Here is a 27985-nt window from a genome sequence, read left to right on the forward strand (position 1 = left end):
AGGCACGGTGGCTCATGCCTGTAATCCTAGCACTTTGGGAGGCCAAGGTGGGCAGATCACCTGAGGTTGGGAGTTTGAGACCAGCCTGACCAACATGGAGAAACCCTGTCTCTACTAAAAATACAAAATTAGCCGGGTGTGGTGGTGCATGCCTGTAATCCCAGCTACTTGGGAGGCTGAGGCAGGAGAATCCCTTGAACTAGGAGGTGGAGGTTGTGGTGAGCTGAGATTGTGTCATTGCACTCCAGCCTGGGCAACAAGAGTGAAACTCCATCTCAAAAAAAGAAAAGAAAAAGAAAAAGGAAAGAAACATGAAATGTGGCTTGATGGTGAAGGACAAGTTTATTTTAGAGAAAACCAACCTGAGGGGGGCTTTTGGCTGAGTTAGGTTAGAGAGCCCTTTTTTTTTTTTTTTTTTTTTTTTTTACAGACTAAGGATATTTAAGAGTTTTGGAAGGGGGTGCTTATCTAGGTTCGGAATGTTTTCATGTGAGGAAAAGTTTATTGTGGGGTTGGAAAGTCTCTGGTCGGAAGGGAGGCTATCTGGGGGTTGGCATGTTTCTGGTCAGAGAGGGGTTTATCTTAGGGTTGGAATGTTTCTGGTTATGCTGATGGTAGCCATTAGGCTGATGTTTTGGGGCTGGATTTAGCCGATTTTTTTTTGAGACAGAGTCTTGCTCTGTTGCCCAGGCTGGAGTGCAGTGGTGCAATCTCGGCTCACTGCAAGCTCCGCCTCCCGGATTCACGCCATTCTCCTGCCTCAGCCTCCCGAATAGCTGGGACTACAGGCACCCGCCACCATGTCCGGATTTAGCCGATTTTTAATCAAGAGGAACTAAGAATGGTGGTGTTTGTTCAAGATGGCAGTGCTCCTGCTCTGTCAGCATTTGGAGTCCAGAAATAGATGTGGAGGCAGCCCCCAGGAGGACTTCCAACCTAGGCAGGGGTCTCAAACATGACCCCTGATTCCAGGAGCCTGTGAAAAGGTGTCCCCCACCATTTATCCTCCCAAAGATAGACACTACAAAGAAGGGCATACCTGGCCTTGTCCACTGGTACAAAATCTTTATGTAAGTATAAAATAAATAATATGAATATTAATTAATAACAACAACACAACAGTGGCAACAATATTAATAATAACAAGAGCTCTCCCATTGGCCCACGGCCTTCCTCCAGCTTTTCTCTTCTGCTTCACACAGCTTTGTGAGATAGCTGTTTTCATAGCTGGGAAAACTGAGGCCCAGAGAGGTCAGCACACTGGCCTGAGGTCACACAGCAAGTCTGTAGGGCTGGGAGCCGAGGGAAGGGCAAAGGGGTCCCCCGGATCCAGCCAGGGCAGAGAGGGGGATTTCAGGTTTAGGTCCAGAGGAGAGTGCCTCCCCACAGTCTGGCCGTCATTAGCAGGGTGATGGTGAGGCTGAGATGGGCAGGGCCAGGCTGAGGAGCAGCCCCGCTGCGGTACTGGACATCCAGGTCTGGGTGGTTACAGCCACTTTTAGTACAGCAGGAGACATCAATGTGGTTCATGCTGAAGGCGTCACCCAGGTGGGCATGTTGGCACATTGAGGCGGTTGCACAGCCTCTTACCATATAGCTTTGGTTTTTCGGTTCTGAGGAAAGAGAAGACGGAGTGAGACTTCCAGCTCCTGGGCCCAGGACTGGAATTCTCCAGTAGGTGACCTGCCACCTTGCAGTGGGTGCCACCTTCACTACCACCTAGAGAAAGCAGCAGTTCTCAGGGCCAGGTGTGGTGGCTCATGCCTGTAATCTCAACACCTTGGGAAGCCAAGGAGAGAGGATAGCTTGAGCCCAGGAGTTCCAGACCAGCCTGGACAACATAGCAAAACTCTGTTTCTACAAACATAAAAAAGAAAAAAAAGCTGTAGTCCCAGCTACTTGGGAGGCTGAGATGAGAGGATCACTTGAGCTCAGGAGATGGAGGCTGTGGTGAGTTATGATCACGCCACTGCACTCCAGCCTGGGTAACAGAGTGAGACCCTGTTTCAAAAAACAAACAAAAAGAAAGAAAGGAAGGAAGGGAGGGAGGGAAGGAAGGAAGAAGGAAGGGAGGAAGGGAAGAAGGGAAAGAAAAGAAAGAGAGAGGGAGGGAGGAAGGAAGGAAGAAAGAAAGGGAAAGAGAGACAGAGAAAGAAAAGGAAAGAAAAAAAAAGAAAGAAAGGAAGCGAGCAGCGGTTCTTAAAGTGTGGCTCAGGGACCCCAGAGACCCTTTCAGGAGATCTGTGATTTCACATGGCTTTTTCACTCTCATAAGTGTACAATGGGCTTTTCCAAAAACTCCAGGACATGTGATATTGCAACAGACTGAAAGCAGAAGCTTCCATGAGGACCCAGCTGTCTTCTATTAAGCTGGACATTAAAGAGATGTGCAACACAGCAAAATAATGCCAGTTTTCTCATTACGCTTTTTTTTTTTTTTTTTTGAGATGGAGTCTCACTCTGTCACCCAGGCTGGAGTGCAGTGGCACGATCTCGGCTCACTGCAACCTCTGCCTCCCGGGTTCAAGCAATTCTTCTGCCTCAGCCTCCCAAGTAGCTGGGACTACAGGCGCGACCACCATGCCCAGCTAATTTTTGTATTTCTAGTAGAGACGGGGTTTCACCATATTGGCCAGGCTGGTCTCGAACTCCTGACCTTGTGATCTGCCTGCCTTGGCCTCCCAAAGTGCTGGTATTACAGGCGTGAGCCACCGCACCTGGCTGGTTTTTTGTTGTTGTTTCTTTGTTTGTTTTTTTAAGACAGGGTCTCGCTCTGTTGCCCAGGCTGCAGTGCAGTGGTGCAATCTCCGTTCACTGCAACCTCCACCTCCCAGGCTCAAGTGACCCTCCCACCTCAGCCTCCCAAGCAGCTGGGACTACAGGCATGCACCACCATGCCCAGCTAACTTTTGTATTTTCTGTAGAGACAGGATCTTGCTATGTTGCCCAGGCTGGTCTCAAATCCCTAGGCTTAAGTGACCCGCTCACCTTGGCCTCCCAAAGTATTGGGATTATAGGCATGAGCCACCATGCATGGCTATCATTACATTTTTTCTTTGGGAACTATACTTATTTTTCATTAAAATGTTATTTATCTTAATGTGTAATGAGTTTTTATTGTTATAAGATGAATTCATAAATAAACCTTTAAAGATTTCTCAGTTTTGGCTGGGCACGGTGGCTCACATCTGTAATCCCAGCACTTTGGGAGGCCAAGGCAGGCAGATCATGAGGTCAGGAGATCGAGACCATCCTGGCCAACATGGTGAAACCCCGTCTCTACTAAAATTACAAAAATAAGCTGGGCATGGTGGCTCATGCCTGTAATCCCAGCTATGCAGGAAGCTGAGGCAGGAGGATTGCTTGAACCCAGGAGGGGGAGGTTGCAGTGAGCTGAGACCATGCCACTGCACTCTAGCCTGGCGACAGAGCAAGACTCCATTTCAAAAAAAAAAAAAAAGATTTCTCAGTTTTAATTTTAATTTTATTTTATTTTATTTTATTTTTTGGGACGGAGTTTCACTCTTGTTGCCCAGGCTGGAGTGCAATGGCACAATCTTGGCTCACCGCAACCTCTGCCTCCCAGGTTCAAGTGATTCTCCTGCCTCAGCCTCCCGAGTAGCTGGGATTATAGGCATGTGCCACCATGCCCGACTAATTTGTATTTTTAGTAGAGATGGGGTTTCACCATGTTGGTCAGGCTGGTCTTGAACTCCCGACCTCAGGTGATCTACCCACCTCGGCCTCCCAAAGTGCTAGGATTACAGGCGTGAGCCACCACTCCTGGTTCTCAGTTTTAATTTTAATGTGGCATTTATCTATAGAAATCACTGATATAAACAATAAACAGTTTTTTTTTTTTTTTTTTGAGACAAAGTCTCCCTCTGTCATCCAGGCTGGAGTGCAGTGGGGTGATCCCCACTCACTGCAACCTCCTCCTCCTGGGTTCAAGTGATTCTCGTGCCTCAGCCCCCTGAGTAGCTGGGGTTATAGGTGCACGCCACCACACCCAGCTAATTTTTGTAATTTTTTGTAGAGACAGGGTTTCACCATGGTGGCCAGGCTGCTCTCATACTCCTGACCTCAAGTGGTTCTCCTCCTCGCCCTCCCAAGGTGTTGCAATTACAGGCGTGAGCCACCACACCTGGCCAAAAATAATTTTTAAAAGCATGAAGTTGAGACCAAAAAGTTTGAGAACCACTGGAATACAGAGACCTTTCCAGGACACCACAGGATGAAAGCCCAAGATGTCTTCAGCAAATCCCCACAACCCACGAGAAATCCACCAAAGAATTCCATTTTTCTTTTTGTAGAGATGGGGGTCTTGCTATGTTGCCCAGGCTGGTCTCAAACTCCTGGCCTCAAGAGATCCTCCGGCCTCAGCCTCCCAAAGTGCTGAGAGTACAGGCTTCAGCCACCGCACCCAGCCGGAATTCCACTTTTCCATGGCAAAACTGTCCACATCCTGATGGACAAGTCCTAATTCCTTACAATAATATTCACCCACCTGAAGGAAATCCCACCTTTTCCACAGGGAGACCCACCACGGTTAACTCCAGCTTAACTGGAAGTCACTCTCTTGCGGAACTCTCCACCCCCAATAAGTGTTCCCTCCCAGCCTCGGAGAGGGCCTCACCGTGAGTGCCGGTGGCTACCAGACATTGATTCATGGGGCCTCGGCAGTCAATGAGGAAAGTCTCTTCAGAGGAGCATCCATGGGTGCTGTTCCCCTTGCAGCTGTAACACTGGCGGCCATTCTGCGGCAGATTTTCAAGCTCCAGGACTTAGGAGAAGACCAGAGACACAGAGACCAAGAAAATTAGTGCTTGGATCTCCACTTCCTTGAATGACCTCCCCAGGACTTCCACTCCGAGCCAGAGATGTCATGGAGCCACCTTGTGGTCAGGCATCTGAATGGCATTTGGAGGGGGATGGTTTTCGAGGGCTTGAGAGAAACCCCAACTTTCAACTCCCCATGAGTCCCATTTCTGGCCAGGCACCGTGCTGGGTGCTGGGTAAAACTATGTAAGATGAAACTGTCCTTGCTCTCACAGAAGTTACAACTTATTTATTTATTTTTGATACAGGGTCTCAGTTTGTTGCCCAGGCTGGAGTGCAGCGGCGCAATTGTAGCTCACTGCAGTCTCGACCACCCCGGCTCAAGTGATTCTTCCACATCAGCCTCCTGAGTAGCTGGGACTACAGGTGTGCACCACCATGCCTAGCCAATTTTTCTGTTTTTTGTAGAGATGGGGTTTTGACACATTACTCAGGCTGGTCTCAAACTCCTGGAATCAAGCAATCTGCCTGCCTCAGCCTCCCAATGTTCTCGGAGTACAGGTGTGAGCCACTGTACCTGGCCAGAACTTACAAGTTATTACTATTATTATTACTAAAAAAATTTTTTTGAGACGGGGTCTTGCTATGTTGCCTAGGCTTGTCTCAAACTCCTGGCCTCAGGTGACCCTCCCGCCTCCGCCTCCAAAAGTGCTGGGATTACAGGTGTGAGCCACTGTGCCCAGCCAGAATTTACAATTTAGAGCTACACTACCCAATCTGGTAGCCACTGGCCACATGTGGTTATTTACATTTAAATAAATTAATATTAAATCGAATCTTAAAATTCAGTTCACATTTCAAGTGCTCACTGACCACATACAGTGGTGGCTGTAATACTGGACAGGACAGAACATTTCTATCTGTTGACAGTGCTGGGTAATAGAGACAGGGATCTAGATTACACTGGAGGGGAGGGACAGTGAAAGCATCCCTGAAGATGATACATTAAAGCTGAGGCCTAATGGATGAGAAGTTGCCAGCAGGGTGAACTCTTGGGGAAGATGTGTTCTAAGGGAGGATATTCATGTGCAAGGGCCATGAGACCAGATGGGCTTTGGTGATTATAGAAACCAAATGAACGTCAGCACAGCGGCTCATGCCTGTAATCCCAGCACTTTGGGAGGCCGAGGCAGGAGAATCGCTTGAACCTGGGAGGCGGAGGTTGCAGTGAGCCAAGATCACGCCACTGCACTCCAGCCTGGCTGACAGAGCGAGACTCCATCTCAAAAAAGAAAGAAAGGAAGAAAGAAAGAAACTAAATGAAGGCCAGGCGCAGCGGCTCATGCCTGTAATCCCAGCACTTTGGGAGGTCAAGGCAGAAGGATTGCTTGAGCCTGGGAGTTTGATACCAGCCCCGGCAACATAGTGAGACCCCATCTCTACAAAAGTTTTAAAAATTTAGCTGGGTGCGGCCGGGCGTGGTGGCTCACGCCTGTAATCCCAGCACTTTGGGAGGCTGAGTCAGGCGGATCATGAGGTCAGGAGATCGAGATCATCCTGGCTAACACAGTGAAACCCTGTCTCTACTAAAAATACAAAAATTAGCCAGGCATGGTGGTGGGTGCCTGTAGTCCCAGCCACTCGGGAGGCTGAGGCAGGAGAATGGCGTGAACCCGGCAGGCGGAGCTTGCAGTGAGCCAAGATCGCGCCACTGCACTCCAGCCTGGGCAACAGCGCAAGACTCCATCTCAGAAAAAAAAAAAAAATGTAGCTGGGTGCAATGATGCGCATCTGTAGTCCCAGCTACTTGGGAAGCTGAGGTGGGAGGATCACTGGAGCCCAGGAGTTTGAGGTGGCAGTGAGCCGTGATTGTGCCACTGCACCCCAGCCTGGGCGGCAGAGCAAGACCCTATGTCTAAAGAAAACACAAAACCCCAAAAACGAATCTAAACAAAGACTGTGAGGCAGACAGGTGCCAGATTACATAGGCCAACAGAATAAGGTCTTTGGATCTTATTCTAAGAGGAAGGGGAAGTCATTGAAGTGCCTGAGAAAGGAGGGTGACATGATCTGATTTACATTAAAAAATAAAAAATTGGTGGTGCATGGTGGCTCATGCCTGTAATCCTAACACTTTGGGAGGCCAAGCCCAGGAGTTCAAGACCAGCCTGGCCAACATGGTGAAACCCCCATCTCTACTAAAAATAGAAAAATTAGCCAGGGGTGATGGTGGGCACCTGTAATCCCAGCTACTCAGGAGGCTGAAGCAGGAGAATCGCTTGAACTCGTGAGGCGAAGGTTGCAGTGAGCGGAGATCACGCCATTGCACTCCAGCCTGGGCAACAGAGTGAGACTCCGTCTCAAAAAAAAAAAAAAAAAAAAAAAGGCCTGATACTCCCATTTTTCAGAAAAGCAAACAGAGGCCCAGAGAGGAGTCGATTGCCAGAGAGTGACTGCGCAGCTGTCTGCCTGAGTGCATGCCCCTGCCCGACCCCAGGCCTTGCCTGTGTCTCCCGTTCCTTACTTGGGCCCTCGTTGCATTTGGTGGTGTTGCAGCATTTCAGGAAGTGGAAGGTGTCGTTGTTGTGGAAACCATTGGAGCCCGGGCAGCCGGGAAGGTAGCCACAGCCACGGAGGTGGCGGTCATCCTTTGGACGCCCTATGGGGGCCAGGGGACAGAGGTCAGATGTCAGATTGTGAATGAGGGACTAAGATGGGATTTGCCCGAAATAGCAGGCATTCAACCATTCTCTACTTCACCCTTCATCATAAGACCCTCATTTTATCTAGAACAGTCATAGATCTTGTCGAAAACTACATATTCCAGCCTCTCCAGGTAGTCATGTGATGAAGTTCGGACTAATGTGATATAAATAGAAGTGCTTTATGGGACTTCCAGAAAGGAGAACCCTTACAAAAGGAGGAGTGCCCCCTTTTTTGTCCCTTCTTTCCTTCTTCCTCCTTCCTGGAACTTAGATGTGAGACCCGGAGCTCTGGCAGCCATTTTAGACTATGAGGCATTTTGAGAATGGAAGTAATGTGTAAGAAACAAGAGGGTGGCCGGGCGTGGTGGCTCATGCTTGTAATCCCAGCACTTTGGGAGGTTGAGGAGGGTGGATCACAAGGTCAGGAGTTCGAGACCAGCCTGACCAACATGGTGAAACCCCCATCTCTACTAAAAATACAAAAATTAGCAAGGCGTGGTGATGCACACCTGTAATCCCAGCTATTCAGGAGGCTGAGGCAGGAGAATCACTTGAACCTGGGAGGCGGAGGTTGCAGCCAGCCAAGATCACGCCATTGCACTCCAGCCTGGGTGACAGAGAGCAAGACTCCGTCTCAAAAAAAAGAAAAAAAAGAAAAAAAAAAAAAAAAGAAATGAGAAGGCATCTGGGTTCCTGGTGACTCTGGACCTGTCCTTGTGGCCCTGGACCTGTCCTTGTGGCCCTGGACTTCCTATCACTGGACCTCTTGTGTATGAGAGAACTTAGTCCCTTGCTGACATCCCTGTTACTTTGGGGTTGTTTGTTAAGTGCAGTCTTAGGGAGTTGCAGAGCAGGGAGGAGGAGTTGCCAGCAGGTTGGGGCTCACCTTCTTCACCTTCCTGGATCCAGTGGGTCACCACATCCAGGCACTGTTCTTCAGGGTTGCGGCACTGCAGGCTCTGGTGCCGGCCCCTCTCACAGCTCATGTCTGATGAACCACAGGAAATGCATTCGAGGTAACGGCTTCGGGAATAGGTGACAGCCCGGCCTGTTTGGAAGAGGGGGAGGGGAGTGAGACTCCATGGGGACAGTCCTGGAGCCCCAGCTCTGCAAGGACTCACTCGAAATCAATTCCTCCTTATCCTACCCTGCAGTCAGTCATTGAGCCCTGCCTATTCTGCCTGCTGAATCTTTCTAGAATCCACCCCCTCCTTTCCAGCCCCATGGACCAGTCCAGCTCAGACCTCCTTCAACTCCAGCTACCTCCCTAGCCTCTGGGTTTCCATTCTTGTCACCCCCTACTCACCCCAGTGCAGCATCTCCACATGGCCCTAGATACATTTCTTTCCTTTTTTTTTTTTTTCCACGAGACAGAGTCTCACTGCGTCACCCAGGCTGGAACGCAGTGGCACCATCTTGGCTCACTGCAACCTCCACTCCCCGGGTTCAAGTGATTCTCCTGCCTCAGCCTCCCGAATAGCTGGGACTACAGGCGTGCACCATCACGCTGGGCTAATTTTTGTATTTTTAATAGAGACAGGGTTTCACCATGTTGGCCAGGCTGGTCTCGAACTCCTAACCTCAAGTGATCTACATGCCTTGGCCTCCCAAAGTGCTGGGATTACAGGCATGAGCCACCGCACTCAGGCCCTTAGAAGGATATTTCTAATACTCATATCTGACCCTGTCTCTCCTCTGCTCAAGACTCTTCCATAGCTCCCTACTGCCCTGAAAATAAAATCCAAGATCCTCAGCATGGGATTCAAAGCCTATCAAATACTGGGGCCTGAGCACCTCTCCTGCCTCGTCTCCCTCCACTACACCCTCAGACTCTGCTCCACACTGACTTCCCACAGTCTGCAACGACACATGTTCCCTGGCATCCAGGCCTTTGCATATGCCATTGTTTCTGTCTAGAACACCTTTCCTTTGCTCTCTGCCTTCCCTAACTCCTACTCATTCTTCAGGTGTCAGCTCTAATTTCACCTCCTCTGGGAAGCCCTTCCTGATCCACCAGGCTCCCACACACCCCTGCACTCCCCCATCCCACTCTGGGTGGTCACTGTCTGGTGACAGGTATGTCTCCTCTACTGGACTGTGAGCCCCCAGGAGGGCAGGGCCAGGGGCTGTCTTGATCACTACTGTGTCCCAACACCACCTGGCACATGGCCAGGGACAGATAAGATATTCAATGCATATTTGTTAAATGAATGAATGAATGAGCAATTACTTAAAGCCCTTCTATTGTTCCCTGTGGTAGCCTGTCTCCAAAATGGCCCCCAATAATCTCTGCTCCCTGGTATTCATGCCCTTAAAGAATAGGGCTGGCTGGGTGCAGCAGCTCATGCCTGTAATCCCAGCATTTTGGGAGGCCGAGGTGGGAGGATTGCTTGAGTCCAGGAGTTTGAGACTAGTCTGGGCAACATAGCAAGACTCTGTCTTTAAATTAAAAAAAAAAAGAAGAAGAAAAGAATAAGGATGCCCTATGTAGTCAACTGGATATTATGGAAATGATGGTGTATGCCTTCTGTGGCTAGATCATAGAACACGTGCCTGGCTCTCTCACTTGGATCACTTTTTCTGGGGCAAGCAGCAGCCATGTTGTGAGGACACTCAAGTAGCACCATGGGAAAGTTCACGTGGCAGAACTGAGGCCTGTGCCAAAGCCATGGGAGGGGAGCATTCATGTGAGTGAAGCTACCTTAGGAGCTTCAGATGACTGCAGCCCCAGCTGACATCTCGACTGCAGGCTCATGAAGGATCCTGAGCCAGAACCACCTAGCTAAGCCACTCCAGGGTTTTTGACCTTCAGAAACTTTGTGAAATAACACATGCTTATTTTATTGCTGCAATCTGTAATGCAGCAATAGATAATAGATAAGCAATAGATAATACACTACCTAATTGTCCCAGGGATCAAAGACTCACTTGACTGATTCCTGATCACTTTGCCTTTTGCACGAACCTTGTGGTGTTGGCCAACTGGATCCGTTACTTTTCCCTGGAAACACCAGAGTCATTCCTCTACCCAGCCCTTGGCTCACACCATTTCCCATGCTTGGCATGCCCTCCCCGTCCTGACCCAAGACACATCTAAGCTGAGTCCAGGCCAAGTCTTAAAAAAGTGAGAGGACCATGTCAGCCAAGGCTCTCAACTGGCAGGCCGCTAGCTGTAATTAGGCAAATCATTTACATCCAATGCCCAATCGTCCCCCTCAAAGAAAAATAACTACAAGGCCACCCACGTCTTCTCACACAAACTTCCATGAAAATGAAAACACAAATTCTCACCATTGCCAACATAGCTGTTCACACCTAGAACACCTTTTCCTTGAGCCCTACTTTCTCTAACTCCTAACTCATTCTTCAGCTGTCATCTTCCATTTCACCTCCTCTAGGAAGCCCTCCCTGACCCATCAGCCTGGAACGGGTACCTGCTCTGAACTCCCACTGCCCCTTGAATTCCCCATTTCTAGTTCTGCCCACTCTGGGTGGTCACTCATGGGTCTCCGGTGTGAACTCTTGTAAATGCCAATGATCCTTAGGGCTATTTTCCTTTTTCTTTTCTTTTCTTTTTTTTTTTTTTTTTTGAGATAGGGTCTTGCTCTGTCCCAAGGCTGGAGTGCAGTGGCTCACTGCCACCTCGACCTCCCTGAGCTCAGGTGATTCTCCCATCTCAGCCTACTGAGTAGCTGAGACTACAGGCATGTGCCAGTTCATCTGGCTAATTCCTGTATTTTTGTAGAGACAAGGTCTTGCTATGTTACCCAGGCTAGTCTCGAACTCCTGGACTCAAATGATCCCGCCGCTTCGGCTTCTAAAGTGCTGGGATTACAGACCTGAGTACCGCACCTGGCCAGGGCTCTGTTTTAAGCCCTTTTTATCTCTCACAGTATAGACTCTCTCATGGGGTAAATATTGACATGACTTCATTTCCATCTGTCTGCTCATCACTCACAAATCTCTCTCTAGTCTAGACTTCTCTCTGAGCTCCAGACACGCAACTGTCTCTTCGAGGCCCCATGGCTATACCTCAAACACCTGTCCTAAACAAAACTCCCCATCTTCTCCCACAACTGCTCTTTTTCTTGAAGTCCACGCGTCCAAGGCGGCCCCATCCAATCCCCGGGGCAGAAACCTGGCAGACCCCTTTATCTTCCACATCTGTGCATCAACCGACATGCTTCTACTGTTCTGTCTTCTAGCTCTTTAATCCTTTTGCTCTGCTGTTTCTGACCTCTATCAAGCATAACTGCCGAGTTCTTCATTTGAGTCACTGTTCTATATTTTCTGTTGGACTCTTTTAAAAAATGGATTCCAGGTGCTAAAACATATCCTTTCTTCTGTTTTCCGGAATATATCGATTGTAGCAATTTTCATGTTTCCTGTCCTATAATCCAATATCTGAGTTACTACAATTCTGTTTCTACAGTTGGATTTTTCTCTTGGTTTCTGGTCAATTGGTCCTTTTTATTTTCTTCAGGATACCTTGTAAGGTTTTTTGTTATTGTTTTTTATTTTTTGTTTTTTGTTTTGTTTTGTTTTGAGACAGAGTCTTGCGTTTTGTTTTGTTTTGTTTTGAGACAGAGTCTTGCCCTCTCGCTCAGGCTGGAGTGCAATGGTGTGATCTCGGCTCACTGCAACCTCCACCTCCCTGGTTCAAGCAATTCTCCTGCCTCAGCCTCCCAAGTAGCTGGTATTACAGGTGTGTGCCACCATACCCGGCTAATTTCTTTTTTGTATCTTTAGTAGAGAAGGGGTTTCACCAGGTTGGCCAGTGTGGTCATGAACTCCTGACCTCGTAATCCTCCCACCTCGGCCTCCCAAAGTGCTGGGATTACAGGCTTGAGCCACCATGCCCGGCCTGGTTTTTTTTTTTTTTTTAAGATGGGGTCTTGCTATGTTGTCCAGGCTGGTGTGCAGTGGCTATTCATAGGCATAATCCTGCTACTGATCATCACAGGAGTTTTGACCTGCTCCATTTCTGACCTGGGCTGCTTCAACCCCTCCTTAGACAACCTGGTGGTCCCCTGCTCCTGGGAGATCACCATATTGATGCCAAACTTAGTGCAGACACCTGGTTGATATAGCACACTACAGCCCAGAACTCTCAGGCTCAAGAAATCCTTCCAAGTAGTTGGGACTACAGACGCATGCCACCATGCCTAGCTATCTTGTAAATTTTGATCAGATGCCAGACATTCTAGATAAAAATCTGTCAAGGGCCTAAACGATGTTTTCTTCTTCCACAGAGAGTCAGGTTTTCATTCCTGTCAAGGACTGGACCTAGGCTTGTTTAGGGCTGGTCTATTTCACTTTGGCCCTTACCCCTAGGGTGGTCTTAGGGGGAAAGCCTGAGATGCTTACCAAGGCCTCTTCAGCTTGGCAACCTGTGTCCCCAGCATCACATGTCTGCTGGAAGCCTTGTTCGCTTTTGTAGCTTCCCAGTTGCTATTTTTCTCTTCCAAGTTTCTTGGACTCTCACCCTGTGCATGTAGAGCTTGCCAATGACTTGAGGGAGATTTGTTTGCAGGTTGGGAACTCCCTTTTCTGTGGTCCCATCCATTCCAGGATTTTAACTCTCATCTTCCAGACATTCTGGCAGCCCCAAACTCCAACCTCCGTCTTCTCAGTCTAGCGACTCTCTTTCCGTCTGGGCTCTATTTCCCTTCCACAGCAGCAGATTGGCAAGTGCACTCCGGGAAAAAGCCAGGTTGTCTGTGGAACCCAAATTCTACACTTCTGTCATTTCAGAGATTGTAGCGCCTCAAGTTTCTCCTTTCTTTCTTTTTTCTTTTTTTTTTTTTGAAACGGAGTCTCGCGCTGTCGCCCAGGCTGGAGTGCAGTCGTGTGATCTTGGCTCACTGTAACCTCTACCTCCCGGGTTCAAGCAATTCTTGTGCCTCAGCCACCCAAGTAGCTGGGACCACAGGCATGTGCCACCACACCTGGCTAACTTTTGTATTTTTAGTAGAGACGGGGTTTCGCCATGTTGCCCAGGCTGGTCTTGAACTCATGAGCTCAAGCAATTCACCTGTCTTGGCCTCCCAAAGTGCTGGGATTACAGGCATGAGCCACTTTGCCCAGCCAAGTTTCTCCTTTCATTTGCTGCTCTCCAGTGACTTCCAATAATTGTTTATTATTTGTCCAGCATTTGCAACTGTCATTGGCAGAAGGGTTGGTCTGATACAAGTGACTCCATCATGACCAGAATTGCAGGTCCCCTCCCACATCTAATCCACCACTAAGGCCTGCTTCTTGTTTGGCTTTTGTTGAGACAGGGTTTTGCTCTGCCGCCTAGGCTGGAGTGCAGTGGCGTGATCACTGCAGCCTCCAACTCCTGGGATCAAGCAGTCCTCCTGCCTTGGCTTTCCAAAGTGCTGGGATTACAGGCGTGAGCCACTGTGCCTAGCCTGAATAGCTCTTAAATCTATCCACTTCTCTTCCTCTGCACACCTGACACCCTCGTCCTGCTGCCCTCTTCTCCACCTGGACAACCTCGCCCACCCCCAGGTTGGTTTCCCCTCATCTACTCTTGCTTCCTTTCAGTCTATCTTCTGTCCAGAGGTCAGAATAATTTGTTAAAAATATAAATGGGGGCCGGGTGCGGTGGCTCACGTCTGTAATCCCAGCACATTGGGAGGCCGAGGTGGGCGGATCATGAGGTCAAGAGTTCGAGACCAGCCTGGCCAACATGGTGAAACCCCATCTCTACTAAAAATTCAAAAAAATTAGCCGGGCATGGTGGCGGGTGCCTGTAATCTCAGTTTCTTGGGAGGCTGAGGCAGGAGAATCACTTGAACCTAGGAGGCGGAGGTTGCAGTGAGCTGAGATCGCACCATTGCACTCCAGCCTGGGCAAAAAGAGCGAAACTCCGTCTCAAAAATAAATAAATAAATAATTGCGATCATGACATTCGCTGTTTAAAATCTTCTGTGATGCCCCAGTGCTCCCAGGACAATGTCTAGAAGCCCCTGTGTAACATGCCCCTGCCAAGCTTTCCAGCTCATCTCGCCCCACTGTACTGTTTCCTTTGTCCAGCCACGCTGCTTTTGGCCACCTTTGTATCTGCTGCTCCCTCTGCTGGAAAACCCTTTCCACTTTTTTTTTTTTTTTTTACAAGATCTCGCTCTGTCACCCAGGCTGGGGTACAGTGGTGCGATCATAGCTTACTGCAGCCTCCACCACCTGGGCTATAGTGATCCTCCCGCCTCAACCTCCCAAGGAGCTGGGATCACAGGCATGTACCATCACATCTGGCTAATTTTTTAATTTTTTTGTAGAGTCATGTTGCCTAGGCTGGTCTGAAACAATCCTCCCACCTGGGCCTCCCAAAGTGTTGGGATTACAGGCGTGAGCCACTGCACCCAGCCTCCATTAGCTGTTTAATAGTCTGATTCCTACTCATCCTTCAAGATCCAGCTTAGCTGTTGCTTCCCCTAGGAAACCTTCCCTGACCTGAGTCAGGTATCTCCTCTAGGGTCCCACAGCTCCTACTCTTCCCTCATCCCAGCCCTGACCCCTCTGCCTGTGTTTCCCCCTTCATAGCCCAGACTAATCTATTAGGTTGGTGCAAAAGTAATTGTGGTTTCTGCCATTGCTTTTAATGGCAAAAGCCACAATTACTTTTGCATTAACCTAATAATCAGTCACTGTCTGGTGATGGATGGGTCTGTCACCCCTACACACACACACACACACACACACACACACACACACACACACACACGACTGTGAGTCCCATGGAGTCAGGCAGGGCACAAGGCTGTCTTGGTCCCTGCTGTGTTCCCAGCATCATGTAAGTACTGAGTGCAGTTTAACCAACTATTCAAGTTGCCACAAGCAGGGTACAATGGCATTAGAAATGGGGATGAGGCCGGGCACGGTGGCTCACGTCTGTAATCCCAGCACTTTGGGAGGCTGAGGCGGGCAGATCACCTGAGGTCAGGAGTTCAAGATCAGCTTGACCAACATGGAGAAACCTCATCTCTACTAAAAATACAAAATTAGCTGGGCATGGTGGCGCATGCCTGTAATCCCAGCTACTTGGGAGGCTGAGGCAGAAGAATCGCTCGAGCCTAGGAGGCAGAGGTTGCAGAGAGCCGAGATCGTGGCATTGCACTCCAGCCTGGGCAAGAAGAGTGAAACTCCATCTCAAACAAACAAACAAACAAACAAAAAAACAAAAACAAAAGGAAACAAAAAAAAGAAAGAAAAAAGAAAAGAAAAAGGGATGATATAGGTATCTCAGTTATTAGATTACTGAATTGATAGCTGCTGCTCTAAGCTCCTGGTGGATCCCTGACCACTGCTAACTCTCTCCCCAGGACCCTTCATGTCCCTGTGACCCATCATGGAAAGGGGCAACACCAGGCCCAGCAGCAGACTCCAGGAGTTTGTCCCGGCACTGACCAATATTGTTAAATATTTTCGCTATCATCTCTGATTGAATGAACTACTTAGACCCAAGTATTGGTGCTTTCCTTAAGCACATCTCACCGAGACAGGAAGCCCACATCCTCTCGTCACTTCCTCAAAACAAACATCTGATTTGGCCCCACCAGCGGATTAGTGTTTGAGGTCAGGATGGATGAAAACCAGGCAGAATCAGGATGAATGAAGAACAAAGAAAACCCAGTGCAAACGCAGCACTCTGCTCACTGATGTCACCAACCATGACTAGACTGGCCTTACCCTATTTCCTTCCTCACCAGGTCCAGAAAGAGGAATCTCTTTCACGGATGGATCCATGCACCATGGACCCATTCCTTCCCCACCCTTCCTCTCCTGTGGGAATTTAGGAAAATTTGACCTTTTCTAAGTCTTTTTCTTAAAATGATCAGAGCCTGAAGCCATGAAATTCGACAAAGGGGCTTATGGATGTTTCTCTTTTTCTTTCTTTTCTTTCTTTCTTTCTTTTCTTTCTTTCTTTCTTTTCTTTTCTTTCCTTTCTTTCTTTCGACAGGGCTTATATCTCTTTCTCTGTTTCTCTTTCTTTCTCCTTCCTTCTTTCCTTCCTTCCTATTTCTCTTTCTTTCTTCTCTCTCTTTCTTTCTCTCTCTTCTTTCTCTTTCTCTTTCTTTCTCCCTCCCTTTTTCTTTCCTTCTTTATGTCCCTGCCTTCCCTTCTTTCTTTCTTTCTTTTTCTTTCTATCTCTCCTTTCTTTCTTTCTGTCTGTCTTTCTTTCTCTTTCTGTCTCTTTCTTTCTCTCTCTCTCTCTCTCCTTTCCTTTCTGACAGGGTCTCACTCTGTTGCCCAGGCTGGAGTGCAATGGCATGATCACAGCTCACTGCAGCCTTGATCTGCCAGGTTCAAGTAATCCTCCCACCTTAGCCTCCTGAATAGTTAGGACTACAAGTGTGCACCCCCACGTCCGGCTACTGTTGGTTTATTTTTTGCAGAAACCAGGTCTCGCTATGTTGCCCAGGCTGGTCTTAAACTCTTGGGCTCAAGCGGTTCTCCCGCCTTGGTCTCCCAAAGTGCTTGGATTACAGGCATGAGCCACCACACCCAGCCTATTATGGACATTTCCTCACATTTGTTTTTTCACTGCCCAAGTCAGAGACCATCTATTGCAGAGGATTCTCCCAGCCTACTGCGGCCCATTTAATCTTCCCCTCTTTCGACTTCCCTTAAAAACGTCAAGTCTTTGCTTGAATCCTGGCCCCTCAGTATCTATTGCTTGGACCATCTCCCGTCCCAATGGATTGGGCAGGACCATCTCCTGCCCAGTCAGATGGACAAACATCACTGAGACATCTCATCTATGTCTCATGCATGCGTGTGAGCTTGTTAAGGGCAGAGTTGCAAGTTATACATAACAACCATACATACAAACATGCAGGATGGGGATTGGGTTAAGGATGAAAGTAATTGTGTTGTTAGGGTGGGGATTTGGGAAGTCTGAGATAAGGATGGGGTTGATTTGGGGATGGGGTTGGAACTGTGCTTGGAACAGGGCTGGGTTTGAGTTGGGAACAGTGTTAGGGTAACATGAAGTTGGGCATAGGATTGGAGGTGAAGTTGAGTTGGGATTGGATATGGGGTCAAGAATGAGTTGGGGATGGGGCTGAGCTAGAGATGGGTTGGGTTGGGGTTGGGACTTGGATAAGGCATGGAGTTGGGGTTCAGCTGATGTAAAGTTAAGAATAGGATTGGGATGATGATGAGGTTGAGCTGGGGATGGCTTGGGGTTGGGGATGGCAAGGGCTGCCCTACTCACCAGAGTTGCCCTGGTTGCACAAGTCTAACCCACACACAACCTCGGTAAGGCTGGTGATCTTCAAGCCAGTCCGATAGCTCAGGGTCCTGTTGGTCTTCTCTGAGTGGGTACAGCTTTTCTCCACCAGCTCCAGCTCTTCTCCTTCTGCAAGGAGGGGATCTTCATTACCCCAGAGGCTCCTCTCAGCTCAACCAGCCTCTGACACTCCTGGTCTCAAGGTCATCCACTCCCAGGGCTGATCTCTGCTAGGCCTCTTCTGTTATTTGAGACCAACTCTGTCTTTTTCTAGAGTTAACCTTGCCTCCACCCCCACCCCAACAAGGAGCCTGCTCTATTTTATTTTAATTAATTAATTAATTTTTTTTTTTTCCCGGGAGACAGGGTCTTGCTCTGTCACCCAGGCTGGAGTGCAGTGGCACTATCTCAGCTCACTACAACCGCTGCCTCATGGGTTCAGGTGATTCTCCTGCCTCAGCCTCCCAAGCAGCTGGGACTACAGGCACATGCCATCACACTTGGCTAATAATTAATGTTTTAAGAGACAAGGTATTGGCTGGGTGCGGTGGCTCACGCCTGTAATCCCAGCACTGGGAGGCCGAGGCAGGCAGATCATGAGGTCAGGAGCTCGAGATCATCCTGGCTAACACGGTGAAACCCCGTCTTTACTAAAAGTACAAAAAAATCACTGGGTGTGGTGGCATGCGCCTGTAGTCCCAACTACTCGGGAGGCTGAGGCAGGAGAATCACTTGAACCTGGGAGGCAGAGGTTGCAGTGGGCTGAGATTGTACCACTGCACTCCAGCCTGGGCGACAGAGCAAGACTCCGTCTCAAAAAAAAAAAGAAAAGAAACAAAAAAAAGAGACAGGGTATCACTCTGTCACTCAGGCTGGAGTGGTGCAATCATAGCTCACTGCAGCCTTGACCTCCCAGGCTCAAGCAGTCCTGCTTCGGCCTCCCGAGTAGCTGGAACCACAGGCTTACATCACCACACCCTGCTAATTTTTAAATTTTTTATACAGATGGTATCTCACTATGTTGCCCAGGCTGATCTCAAACTCCTGGCCTCAAGTGATCCTCCCACCTTGGCCTCCTAAAGTGCTGGAATTACAGGTGTGAGCCGCTGTGTCCCATTCCTGCTCTTGTAGTGACAGCACTACAACTGGGACTTTCTGGATCCATCTATCCCTCCCCCACACCCTCAGCTTAGTGATCTCAGTACTGAGATGCCTCAAATGTAACTTTATTTTATTTATTTATTTATTTATTAGAAACAGGGTCTCTGTTGTCCCAGCTGGGGCAATCATAGCTCACCGCAACCTCGAACTTCTGGGCTCAAGGAATCCTTCTGCCTTAGCCTCCTGAGTAGCTAGGGGTACAAATGTGAGCTACTGTGCTTGGCTTCATATACTGTTGTTTCATGTGTTCTTAAAGCTTATAAAAAAACGTATCATATTCTGCAACATTTTTTTCCCTCTCAACCTTAGGTTTCTGAGATGTGTCCACATTGGTATCTGCAGCTCTATTTCCTTCTTTAAGCTGCAGTAGAGCGCTCCATTATGTAATTATTACCACAGTATTTCTCTTCTGCTGCTGACTTGCTGACTGACTTAAAGTCGTTTCCATTTTCTTCTTTTCTTTCTTTCTTCCCTTCCTTCCTCCCTCCTCCCTCCCTCCCTCCCTGCCTCTCTCCGTCCCTCCCTCCCTTCCTCTCTCTCTTTCTCTCTCTCTCTTCCTTTCCTTTTTTCTTGAGATGGAGTTTTGCTCTCGTCGCCCAGGCTGGAGTGCAATGGCACAATCTCAGCTCACTGCAACCTCCGCCTCCCGGGTTCAAACAATTCTCCTGTCTCAGCCTCCCGAGTAGCTGGGATAACTGGTGCCTGCCACCAAGCCCGGCTAATTTTTGTATTTTTTAGTAGAGACAGGGTTTCACCATGTTAGCCAGGCTGGTCCTGAACTCCTGACCTCAGGTAATCCACCTGCCTCAGCCTCCCAAAGTGCTGGGATTACAGGTGTGAGCCACCACGCCCGGCCCACCTTTCTCTCTTTCGTTCATTTTTTTGACAGGATCTCGCTCTGTCGCCCAGGCCGGAGTGCAGTAGCATGATCTCAGCTCACTGCAACCTCCACCTCCCAGGTTCAAGCAATTCTCCTGCCTCAGCCTCCCAAGTAGCTGAGATTACAGGTGCGTGCCACCACACTCGGCTAATTTTTCCTTTTTTTTTTTTTTTTGTGGAGACGGGTGTTTCACCATGTTGGCCAGCCTGGTCTTGAACTCCTGACCTCAAGCAATTCATCCGCCTCTGCCTCCCAAAGTGCTGGAAATACAGGTGTGAGCCAGTGCCCAGCCTGTTTCCAATTTTCTATGTCACAAACATTGCTGCTAAGAACATTCTTATGCATGTGTCCCTGGGTATATGTGGCCAAGGTTCTTTGGCATTTCTGCATGGCGAGGAGTTGAGCTGTAGCATATGTTAATCTTCATCTGGACTAGATATTGCCGAATCGCTCTAAGTGGTTGATGTGCCAATTTACTCCCCCACGACAGACACGGTCTGCAACTCCACATCCTTACTAACCCGGGTATTGTCAGATTTTTAAATGCTTGCCAATCTGGTGGGTGTGAAATGGGCTCTCCTTGTTTGTTTGTTTTTAGTTTGCATGTCCCAGTTACTGGTGAGGAAGGTTTCTCAATCACTCGCGTTCCATGCTGCGCTGGAGGGGTGTGTGTGTTGGGGGAAAGCTCACCTTCCCACATGCGCACGATCGTGGTCCTGCAGAGGTCCTGTCCCAGGGCGCACTCTTCCACACGGCAATCCCCGTTGGTCTTACACTGCATGCACCGCAGGCCCCAAGAGGCTGGGGGAAGGAGGGAGAGGAGAGGAGAGGTTAACTACGCTTAGCTCCAAGACCCCCGCTCACCCCTGCATGTCCCAATACCAACACCAAGTCTCCAGGCCCCGTCCATTCAGATTCGTGTTCCATGTTCTGCTGGGTTCCGGCCGGCGGTACTTCCAGTCTGTCCGTTGTCCACGTTCTACCTCCACCCCACTAACTGAACGTTCTATCCCTGCCCCACAAGTCCTTTCCCAAAGTCCTGCCTTGGCCCGTTTTTCCTTTCATTCTGTCCTCGTGAGGCGTATATCCTGACAGTCGTATCCCCGCCCTCTCTGTCAGTACGTTCTATTCCTGCTCCTATTAGGTCCTTCTCACCGCACCGGCCCTCGGTCGATTACGCCTCTCCAGTTCTGCTGGGGACGTTCTAGCCTCGCCCCACCCGCGTCGACCTTTATGTTATACCGTCACTCCCAGTGCCCTAATGGAACTATCCCTCCACTCACTCCCCCTGGTTCTACCCGGTTCCAGAGCCTCTCCCGGCCCACTAATTTATTCCCAAATTCTAGCCCCGGCCCCATCAGCCCTCCGGAGTTTCTATTGTTAGATACTCTAGTTTCCCGCGAAGTTCTGTCTCCGCCCTCCAGCTCTCCAACTAGGTTTTGGCCCCGCTCCAGACTCATCGTCGAGGTTCTAGCCCCGCCCCCTAGCTCTTCCTGACCTTATCTTCCCGCCCCTAGCTCCTCCCCGATGCCATAACCCCGCCCCTAGCTCCTCCTCGAGGCTTTAGTCCCGCCCTCTAGCTCCTCCTTGAGATTCTAACTTCGCCCTTTAGCTCTCCCCGCCCCTAGTTTTTCCCTGAGGTCATAACTCCGCCCCAGTCCCTCCTTGAGGTTTCAGCCCCACCCTGTAGCTCCTCCCCGAGGTCGTAACCCCCGCCCCTTGGCCGCTTGAGGTCCTAGCCCAGCCCCGTAGCTCCTCCCCAAGCTTATAACCCCGCCCCTAGCCCCTCCTTGAGGTTCCAGCCCCGCCCTCTAGCTCCTCCCCGAGGTTATAATCCTGCCCCTCAAGAGTCTAGTCCCACCTTCTAGCTCCTCCCGAGGTTATAACTCCGCCCTCTGGTTACGCCTCGAGGTTATAACCCCGCCCTCTGGCTCCGCCTCGAGGTTCTAGCCCCGCTCCTAGCTCTTCCTCGGTCTATAACCTCTCCCGTAGCTCTTCCTTGAGGTTCCAGCCCCGCCCTCTGGCTCCTCCCCGACACTCTCTCCCCGCCCCAGGCTCCGCCCCGAGATTGCAGCCCAGTCCCTAGGCCCGGTCCCCGACCTCCGGGCCTTCCCGGACATCCCTTTCGAGCTGCGCGTTCGGAGTATCCCGGAGCTGTTACTCATTCCCGGCCTCCCGCGGTCTCGAGCGCTTTCCGGGTTATTCATCGCGGCCCCAACACCCTGTGGCCACCCGCCCTGACTCAGTTCCTTCTCGAATTCCTCGACCCAGAGCCCCCCACATTTTCCGGGGAAGTAAGTGAGAGTCGCCTCAGTGAGAGGGAAAGGTCCTGAGGGACAGTCCCGGGTCTCCAGCACTGGCTCTGCGCCGCTCAGTCAGCCTCCCTTTGGGCCTTTTGTAAAAGAGGGTCCTGTCCCCTCGTTTCTCAGAGGGGGAGACCCAGCAGCGTGGAGAGCGCTGGGGGGCGCTGCAGGGTCAGATCCTGCGTATTCAAGCACTGGCTGTGTGATTTTAGGCCAGTTATCTAACCTCTCTGTGCCCTAGTTTCCTCTGCGAAACGAAATTAATAAAGTCCCATCGCCTAGTTTGAAATTGCAAGGAAGAGGCTTCGAAGAACTCCATTTAAAAAAAGAACACTTGGGCCGGGCGCGGTGGCTCACGCCTGTAATCCCAGCAGTTTGGGAGGCCGAGGCAGGTGGATCATCTGAGGTCAGGAGATTGAGACCATCCTGGCTAACAGAATGAAACCCGGTCTCCACTAAAAATACAGAAATTAGCCGGGCGCGATGGCAGGCGCCTGTAATCCCAGCTACCCAGGAGGCTGAGGCAGGAGAATCGCTTGAACCTGGGCGGCAGAGGTTGCAGTGAGCCGAGATCGCGCCACTGCACTCCAGCCTGGGCGACGGAGTGAGACTCCGTCAAAAAAAAAAAAAAAAAAAAAAAGTACTCACTAAATTATGTAAAGCTAAATGCCTTTGCTCCACTAATATTTCCTTAGCTACTGAGTGCCAGGTACTGCGCCGCGTGGCGTTGCACAAAGCACGAGAATTACTATTATTTGATTAGGGAGGATGCTGAGGACTGAACCCCATTCCTCCAACTCATCCTCTGACAACCCCCAACCCCCTCAATTAGACCCTGTTCCAGGCGCAGGCGTTCGGGACCCAGCCCCTACCTGGGACGCAGGTGTGGAGCAGCAGCAGCAGCGGCAGCAGCGGCGGGTGACCCATGTCGCGGGGGCAGCTCCTGTGCGCGGGGTCCCTGCACGTCTTCTCTCCTTCTGGCCTCAGGAAGGAGGCAGTTTTGTGGCCCCAGGGACTCCTCCCAGACGTTTTGCGAAAGAGCGAGTCAGCCCCAGATGCGTGGGCGCCTCCCCCTCCTCCCGTACGAACCTCCTCCGCCACAAACTTCCCTTCCCGGGGCGCGGCCGGCTGGTGGTGAAGGGGCTGGCTCGGCCCTGACTCATGGAGTTGTGATCACAGCTCTGTCCCCAGACTGCCTGGGTGCAAATCCCAGTTCTCTCTCTTCCTAACGTGGGACCCGGGGCAATCGCTCTCCACTGCTGTAAAATGAGGATAAAAACTTTGACGGTAAATATGAATGTGGCTGATTATTTAGCTAACAGGATTTTTGTTAGTTTTGTCAGGAGGGATACTGGTATTTTGGAAAATGTCCTTATCTAGAGATGCATCCTGAAATATGCATCTCTTAAACACTTAAAACACTTAACCCTTGCTTTGCTTCCTGCTATGCCCCCAGCTCCGGGACCAGTGCCCAGCACGAAGTAGGTCCTTGGTAAATGTTAAAGGAATGTGTTGAGCCCTCCATTTTGGCCAGCAGCTATTCCAGGCATTGCACCTACATTAAAACACTTAATGGTGAAACCCCGTCTCTACTAAAAATACAAAAATTAGCCGGGCGTAGTGGCGTGTGCTGTAATCCTAGTTACTTAGGAGGCTGAGGCAGAAGAATCGCTTGAACCCGGGAGGCGGAGGTTGGGTTGCAGTGAGCCGAGATCGTGCCACTGCACTCCAGCCTGGCAACAGAACAAGACTCCGTCTCACAAAAAAAAAAAAAAAAAAAAAGACACTTCAGCCAAAAAAGTAGATATCACTGTTACGACAATGGCTGTATGCTTAGGTGGGATTCTGGTTTTTGTTTGTTTGTTTGTTTTTGCAGATGCTTACTAGAGTATTTAGTGGTGAATGTTATTGATGTCTGCATTTTTTGTTGTTGTTGTTTTGGGGATTTTTGTTTTGTTTTTTCTTTTTCTTTTGTTTTCATTTTGATGTCTGTATTTATTTTATAATATTTTAGAAGAGGTCAGATGAGGTGGCTCATGCCTGTAACACCAATGCTTTGGGAAGCCAAGGCAGGAGGATCACTTGGGGCCAGGAGTTCAAGATCAGCTTGGGAAACATAAAGAGCCCTCATCTTTCCAAAAGAAATTAAAAATAAAATAAAATTAGCTGGGTGCAGTGGCCCGTACTTGTAGTCCTAGGTAGTTGGGAGGCTAAGGTGGGAGGACCGCTTGAACCTGGGAACTGGAAGCTGCAGTGAGCTATGATTGCACCACTGCACTCCAACCTGGGCAACAGAGCGAGACCCTGTCTCAAAAAAATAATAAATAAATAAATACTTGAGTAGAAAATAAAGGCAAAATACCCAAATGGTTGTATCAATTATATAAAGGTAATCGGTATATAAGGGCATATTATGCCATTCTGTCTCCTTTTCTGTGGGTTTGAAAAGGCTTATAAGTTTTTTCTTTCTTTTTATTATTTATTTATTTATTTATTGAGATGAAGTCTCACTCTGTCACCCAGGCTGGAGTGCAGTGGTGCAATCTCGGCTCACTGCAATCTCCGTCTCCTGGGTTCATGCAATTCTCCTGCCTCAGCCTCCTGAGTAACTGGGATTACAGGGGCACGCCAGCACACCCGGCTAATTTTTGTTATTTTTAGTAGAGATGGGGTTTCACCATGTTGGTCAGGGTGGTCTCGAACTCCTGACCTCAGGTGATCCACCTGCCTTGTCCTTCCAAAGTGCTGGGATTACAGGCATGAGCCACTGCACCTGGCCAAGTTTTTTTTTTTTTTTTTTTTAAGTAAAATAAAATACTAAAGATAAAATTGTCTCCCCGTCTTAGGATGCATCTAACTAAACAGAGCAATTTAATGTAGGTGCAATGCCTGGAATAGCTGCTGGCCGAAATGAAGGGCTCAACACATTCCTTTAACATCTACCAAGGACCTACTTTGTGCTGGGCACTGGTCCAGGAGCTGGGGGCACAGCAGGAAGCAAAGCAAAGTTCTCACCTTTTGTGGTGTTGACAGTGGGGAGCAGATATGTGTTATCTAATCTTTCACTGTCTGAGAGGGATAAGCAAACTGGAGAAAACAAAGCAGGCTGAAGGAAGTATCTGGGTGCAAGTGAGGTGTGAGTTGTTTTAGGTGGGTGATCCAGGAGGGGTTCCCTGAGCAAGTGGCATTCAAGCAGAGGCTGAATGCAGTGAGGGAAGAAGTAGGGCAGATTGGCAGGGAACCTTTCCAAGGAGCAGGAACAACCAGTGCAAAGGCCTTGAGGTGGAAGCCTGATGAGATTCTAGGAACAGAAGAGATGTCAGTGTGGCTGGAACAGAGTAGGAGAGGAAGAGAGTCGTAGGGGATGAGTAAGTGGTAGCTACTTCTACTGCTGTAATAATGATTATACTATGTGATTTGTTGTCGTTGTTGTTGTTGTTTTTGAGACAGAGTCTCACTTTGTCTCCCAGGCTGGATGCAATGGCGTGGTCTCGGCTCACTGCAACTTCCACCTCCCGGCTTCAAGGGATTCTCATGCATCAGCTTCCTGAGTAGTTGGGATTACAGGCATGCCTGGCTATTTTTTTTTTTTTTTTTTTTTTTTTGAGTCGGAGTTTCTTTCTTGTTACCCAGGCTGGAGTGCAATGGCACGGTCTCGGCTCACTGCAACTTCTGCCTCCCAGGTTCAAGAGGTTCTCCTGCCTCAGCCTCCTGAGTAGCTGAGATTACAGGCATTCTCCACCATGCCTGGCGAATTTTTTGCATTTTTAGTAGAGATGGGGTTTCACCATGCTGGCCAGACTGGTCTTGAACTCCTGACTTCAGGTGATTCCACCCGCCTCGGCCTCCCAAAATGCTGGGATTACAGGCTTGAACCACTGCGCCCAGCCCTAATTTTTGTATTCTTTTTTTTTTTTTTTTTTTTTTTTTTTTATTGATCATTCTTGGGTGTTTCTCACAGAGGGGGATTTGGCAGGGTCATAGGACAATAGTGGAGGGAAGGTCAGCAGATAAACAAGTGAACAAAGGTCTCTGGTTTTCCTAGGCAGAAGACCCTGAGGCCTTCCGCAGTGTTTGTGTCCCTGGGTACTTGAGATTAGGGAGTGGTGATGACTCTTAACGAGCATGCTGCCTTCAAGCATCTCTTTAACAAAGCACATCTTGCACCGCCCTTAATCCATTTAACCCTGAGTGGACACAGCACATGTTTCAGAGAGCACAGGGTTGGGGGGTAAGGTCACAGATCAACAGGATCCCAAGGCAGAAGAATTTTTCTTAGTACAGAACAAAATGAAAAGTCTCCCATGTCTACCTCCCTCCACACAGACACGGCAACCATCCGACTTCTCAATCTTTTCCCCACCTTTCCCCGCTTTCTATTCCACAAAACCACCATTGTCATCATGGCCCGTTCTCAATGAGCTGTTGGGCACACCTCCCAGACGGGGTGGTGGCCGGGCAGAGGGGCTCCTCACTTCCCAGTAGGGGCGGCCGGGCAGAGGCGCCCCTCACCTCCCGGACGAGGCGGCTGGCCGGGCGGGGGGCTGACCCCCCCACCTCCCTCCCGGACGGGGCGGCTGGCCGGGCGGGGGCTGACCCCCCCACCTCCCTCCTGGACGAGGCGGCTGGCCGGGCGGGGGGCTGACCCCCCCCACCTCCCTCCCCGACGGGGCGGCTGGCCTGGCGGGGGCTGACCCCCACCTCCCTCCCGGACGGGGCGGCTGCCGGGCGGAGACGCTCCTCACTTCCCAGACAGGGTGGCTGCCGGGCGGAGGGTCTCCTCGCTTCTCAGACGGGGCGGTTGCCGGGCGGAGGGTCTCCTCCCTTCTCAGATGGGGCGGCTGGGCAGAGACGCTCCTCACCTCCCAGACGGGGTCGCGGCCGGGCAGAGGCGCTCCTCACATCCCAGACGGGGTGGCGGGGCAAAGGCGCTCCCCACATCTCAGACGATGGGCGGCCAGGCAGAGACGCTCCTCACTTCCTAGATGGGATGGCGGCCGGGAAGAGGCGCTCCTCACTTCCTAGATGGGATGGCGGCCGGGCAGAGATGCTCCTCACTTTCCAGACTGGGCAGCCAGGCAGAGGGGCTCCTCACATCCCAGACGATGGGCGGCCAGGCAGAGACGCTCCTCACTTCCTAGACGGGGTGGCGGCCAGGCAGAGGCTGCACTCTGGGCACTTTGGGAGGCCAAGGCAGGCGGCTGGGAGGTGGAGGTTGTAGCGAGCCGAGATCACGCCACTGCACTCCAGCCTGGGCACCATTGAGCACTGAGTGAACCAGACACCGTCTGCAATCCCGGCACCTCCAGAGGCCGAGGCTGGCGGATCACTCGCGGTTAGGAGCTGGAGACCAGCCCGGCCAACACAGCGAAACCACGTCTCCACCAAAAAAGTACGAAAACCAGTCAGGCGTGGCGGCATGCGCCTGCAATCGCAGGCACTCGGCAGGCTGAGGCAGGAGAATCAGGCAGGGAGGTTGCAGTGAGCCGAGATGGCAGCAGTACAGTCCAGCTTTGGCTCAGCATCAGAGGGAGACCGTGGAAAGAGAGAGAGAGGGAGACCCCGGGGAGATGGAGACCGGAGGGAGAGGGAGAGGGAGAGGGAGAATTTTTGTATTCTTAGTAGAGATGGGGTTTCGCCATGTCGGCTAGGCTGGTCTCGAACTCCTGACTTCAGATGATCAACCTGCCTCAGCCTCCCAAAGTGCTGGGATTACAGGGGTGAGCCACCGCACCCGGCCCTAATTTTTGTATTATTAGTAGAGATGGGGTTTCACCATGTCTGCCAGGCTGGTCTCTAACTCCTGACTACAGGTGATCCACCCACCTTGGCCTCCCAAATTGCTGAAATTACAGACATGAGCTACCGCTTCCAGCCTGTACTATGTGATTGTTACTAACTCATTGAAGCTGTAAGCTAA

The 27985-nt window shown here is 50.2% G+C and overlaps 1 protein-coding gene across 1 annotated transcript; it reads right to left on the minus strand.

Moving 5' to 3' along the window:
* Positions 1-1341: 1341 nt before the first annotated feature.
* PLAUR (plasminogen activator, urokinase receptor) lies at positions 1342-26036 on the minus strand (the record flags this gene model as incomplete). The annotated part of the gene is given in 8 exon segments (NM_001009031.1): positions 1342-1613; positions 4637-4783; positions 7304-7438; positions 8371-8532; positions 17707-17850; positions 20453-20563; positions 22938-23005; positions 26025-26036. Coding segments are annotated over 7 exon segments (1008 nt in total). The 3' UTR covers positions 1342-1359.
* Between the last annotated feature and the right edge of the window lie 1949 nt (positions 26037-27985).

This window comes from Pan troglodytes, chromosome 20 (genome assembly GCF_028858775.2).
Source record: "Pan troglodytes isolate AG18354 chromosome 20, NHGRI_mPanTro3-v2.0_pri, whole genome shotgun sequence".
Classification (NCBI taxonomy): domain Eukaryota; kingdom Metazoa; phylum Chordata; class Mammalia; order Primates; family Hominidae; genus Pan; species Pan troglodytes.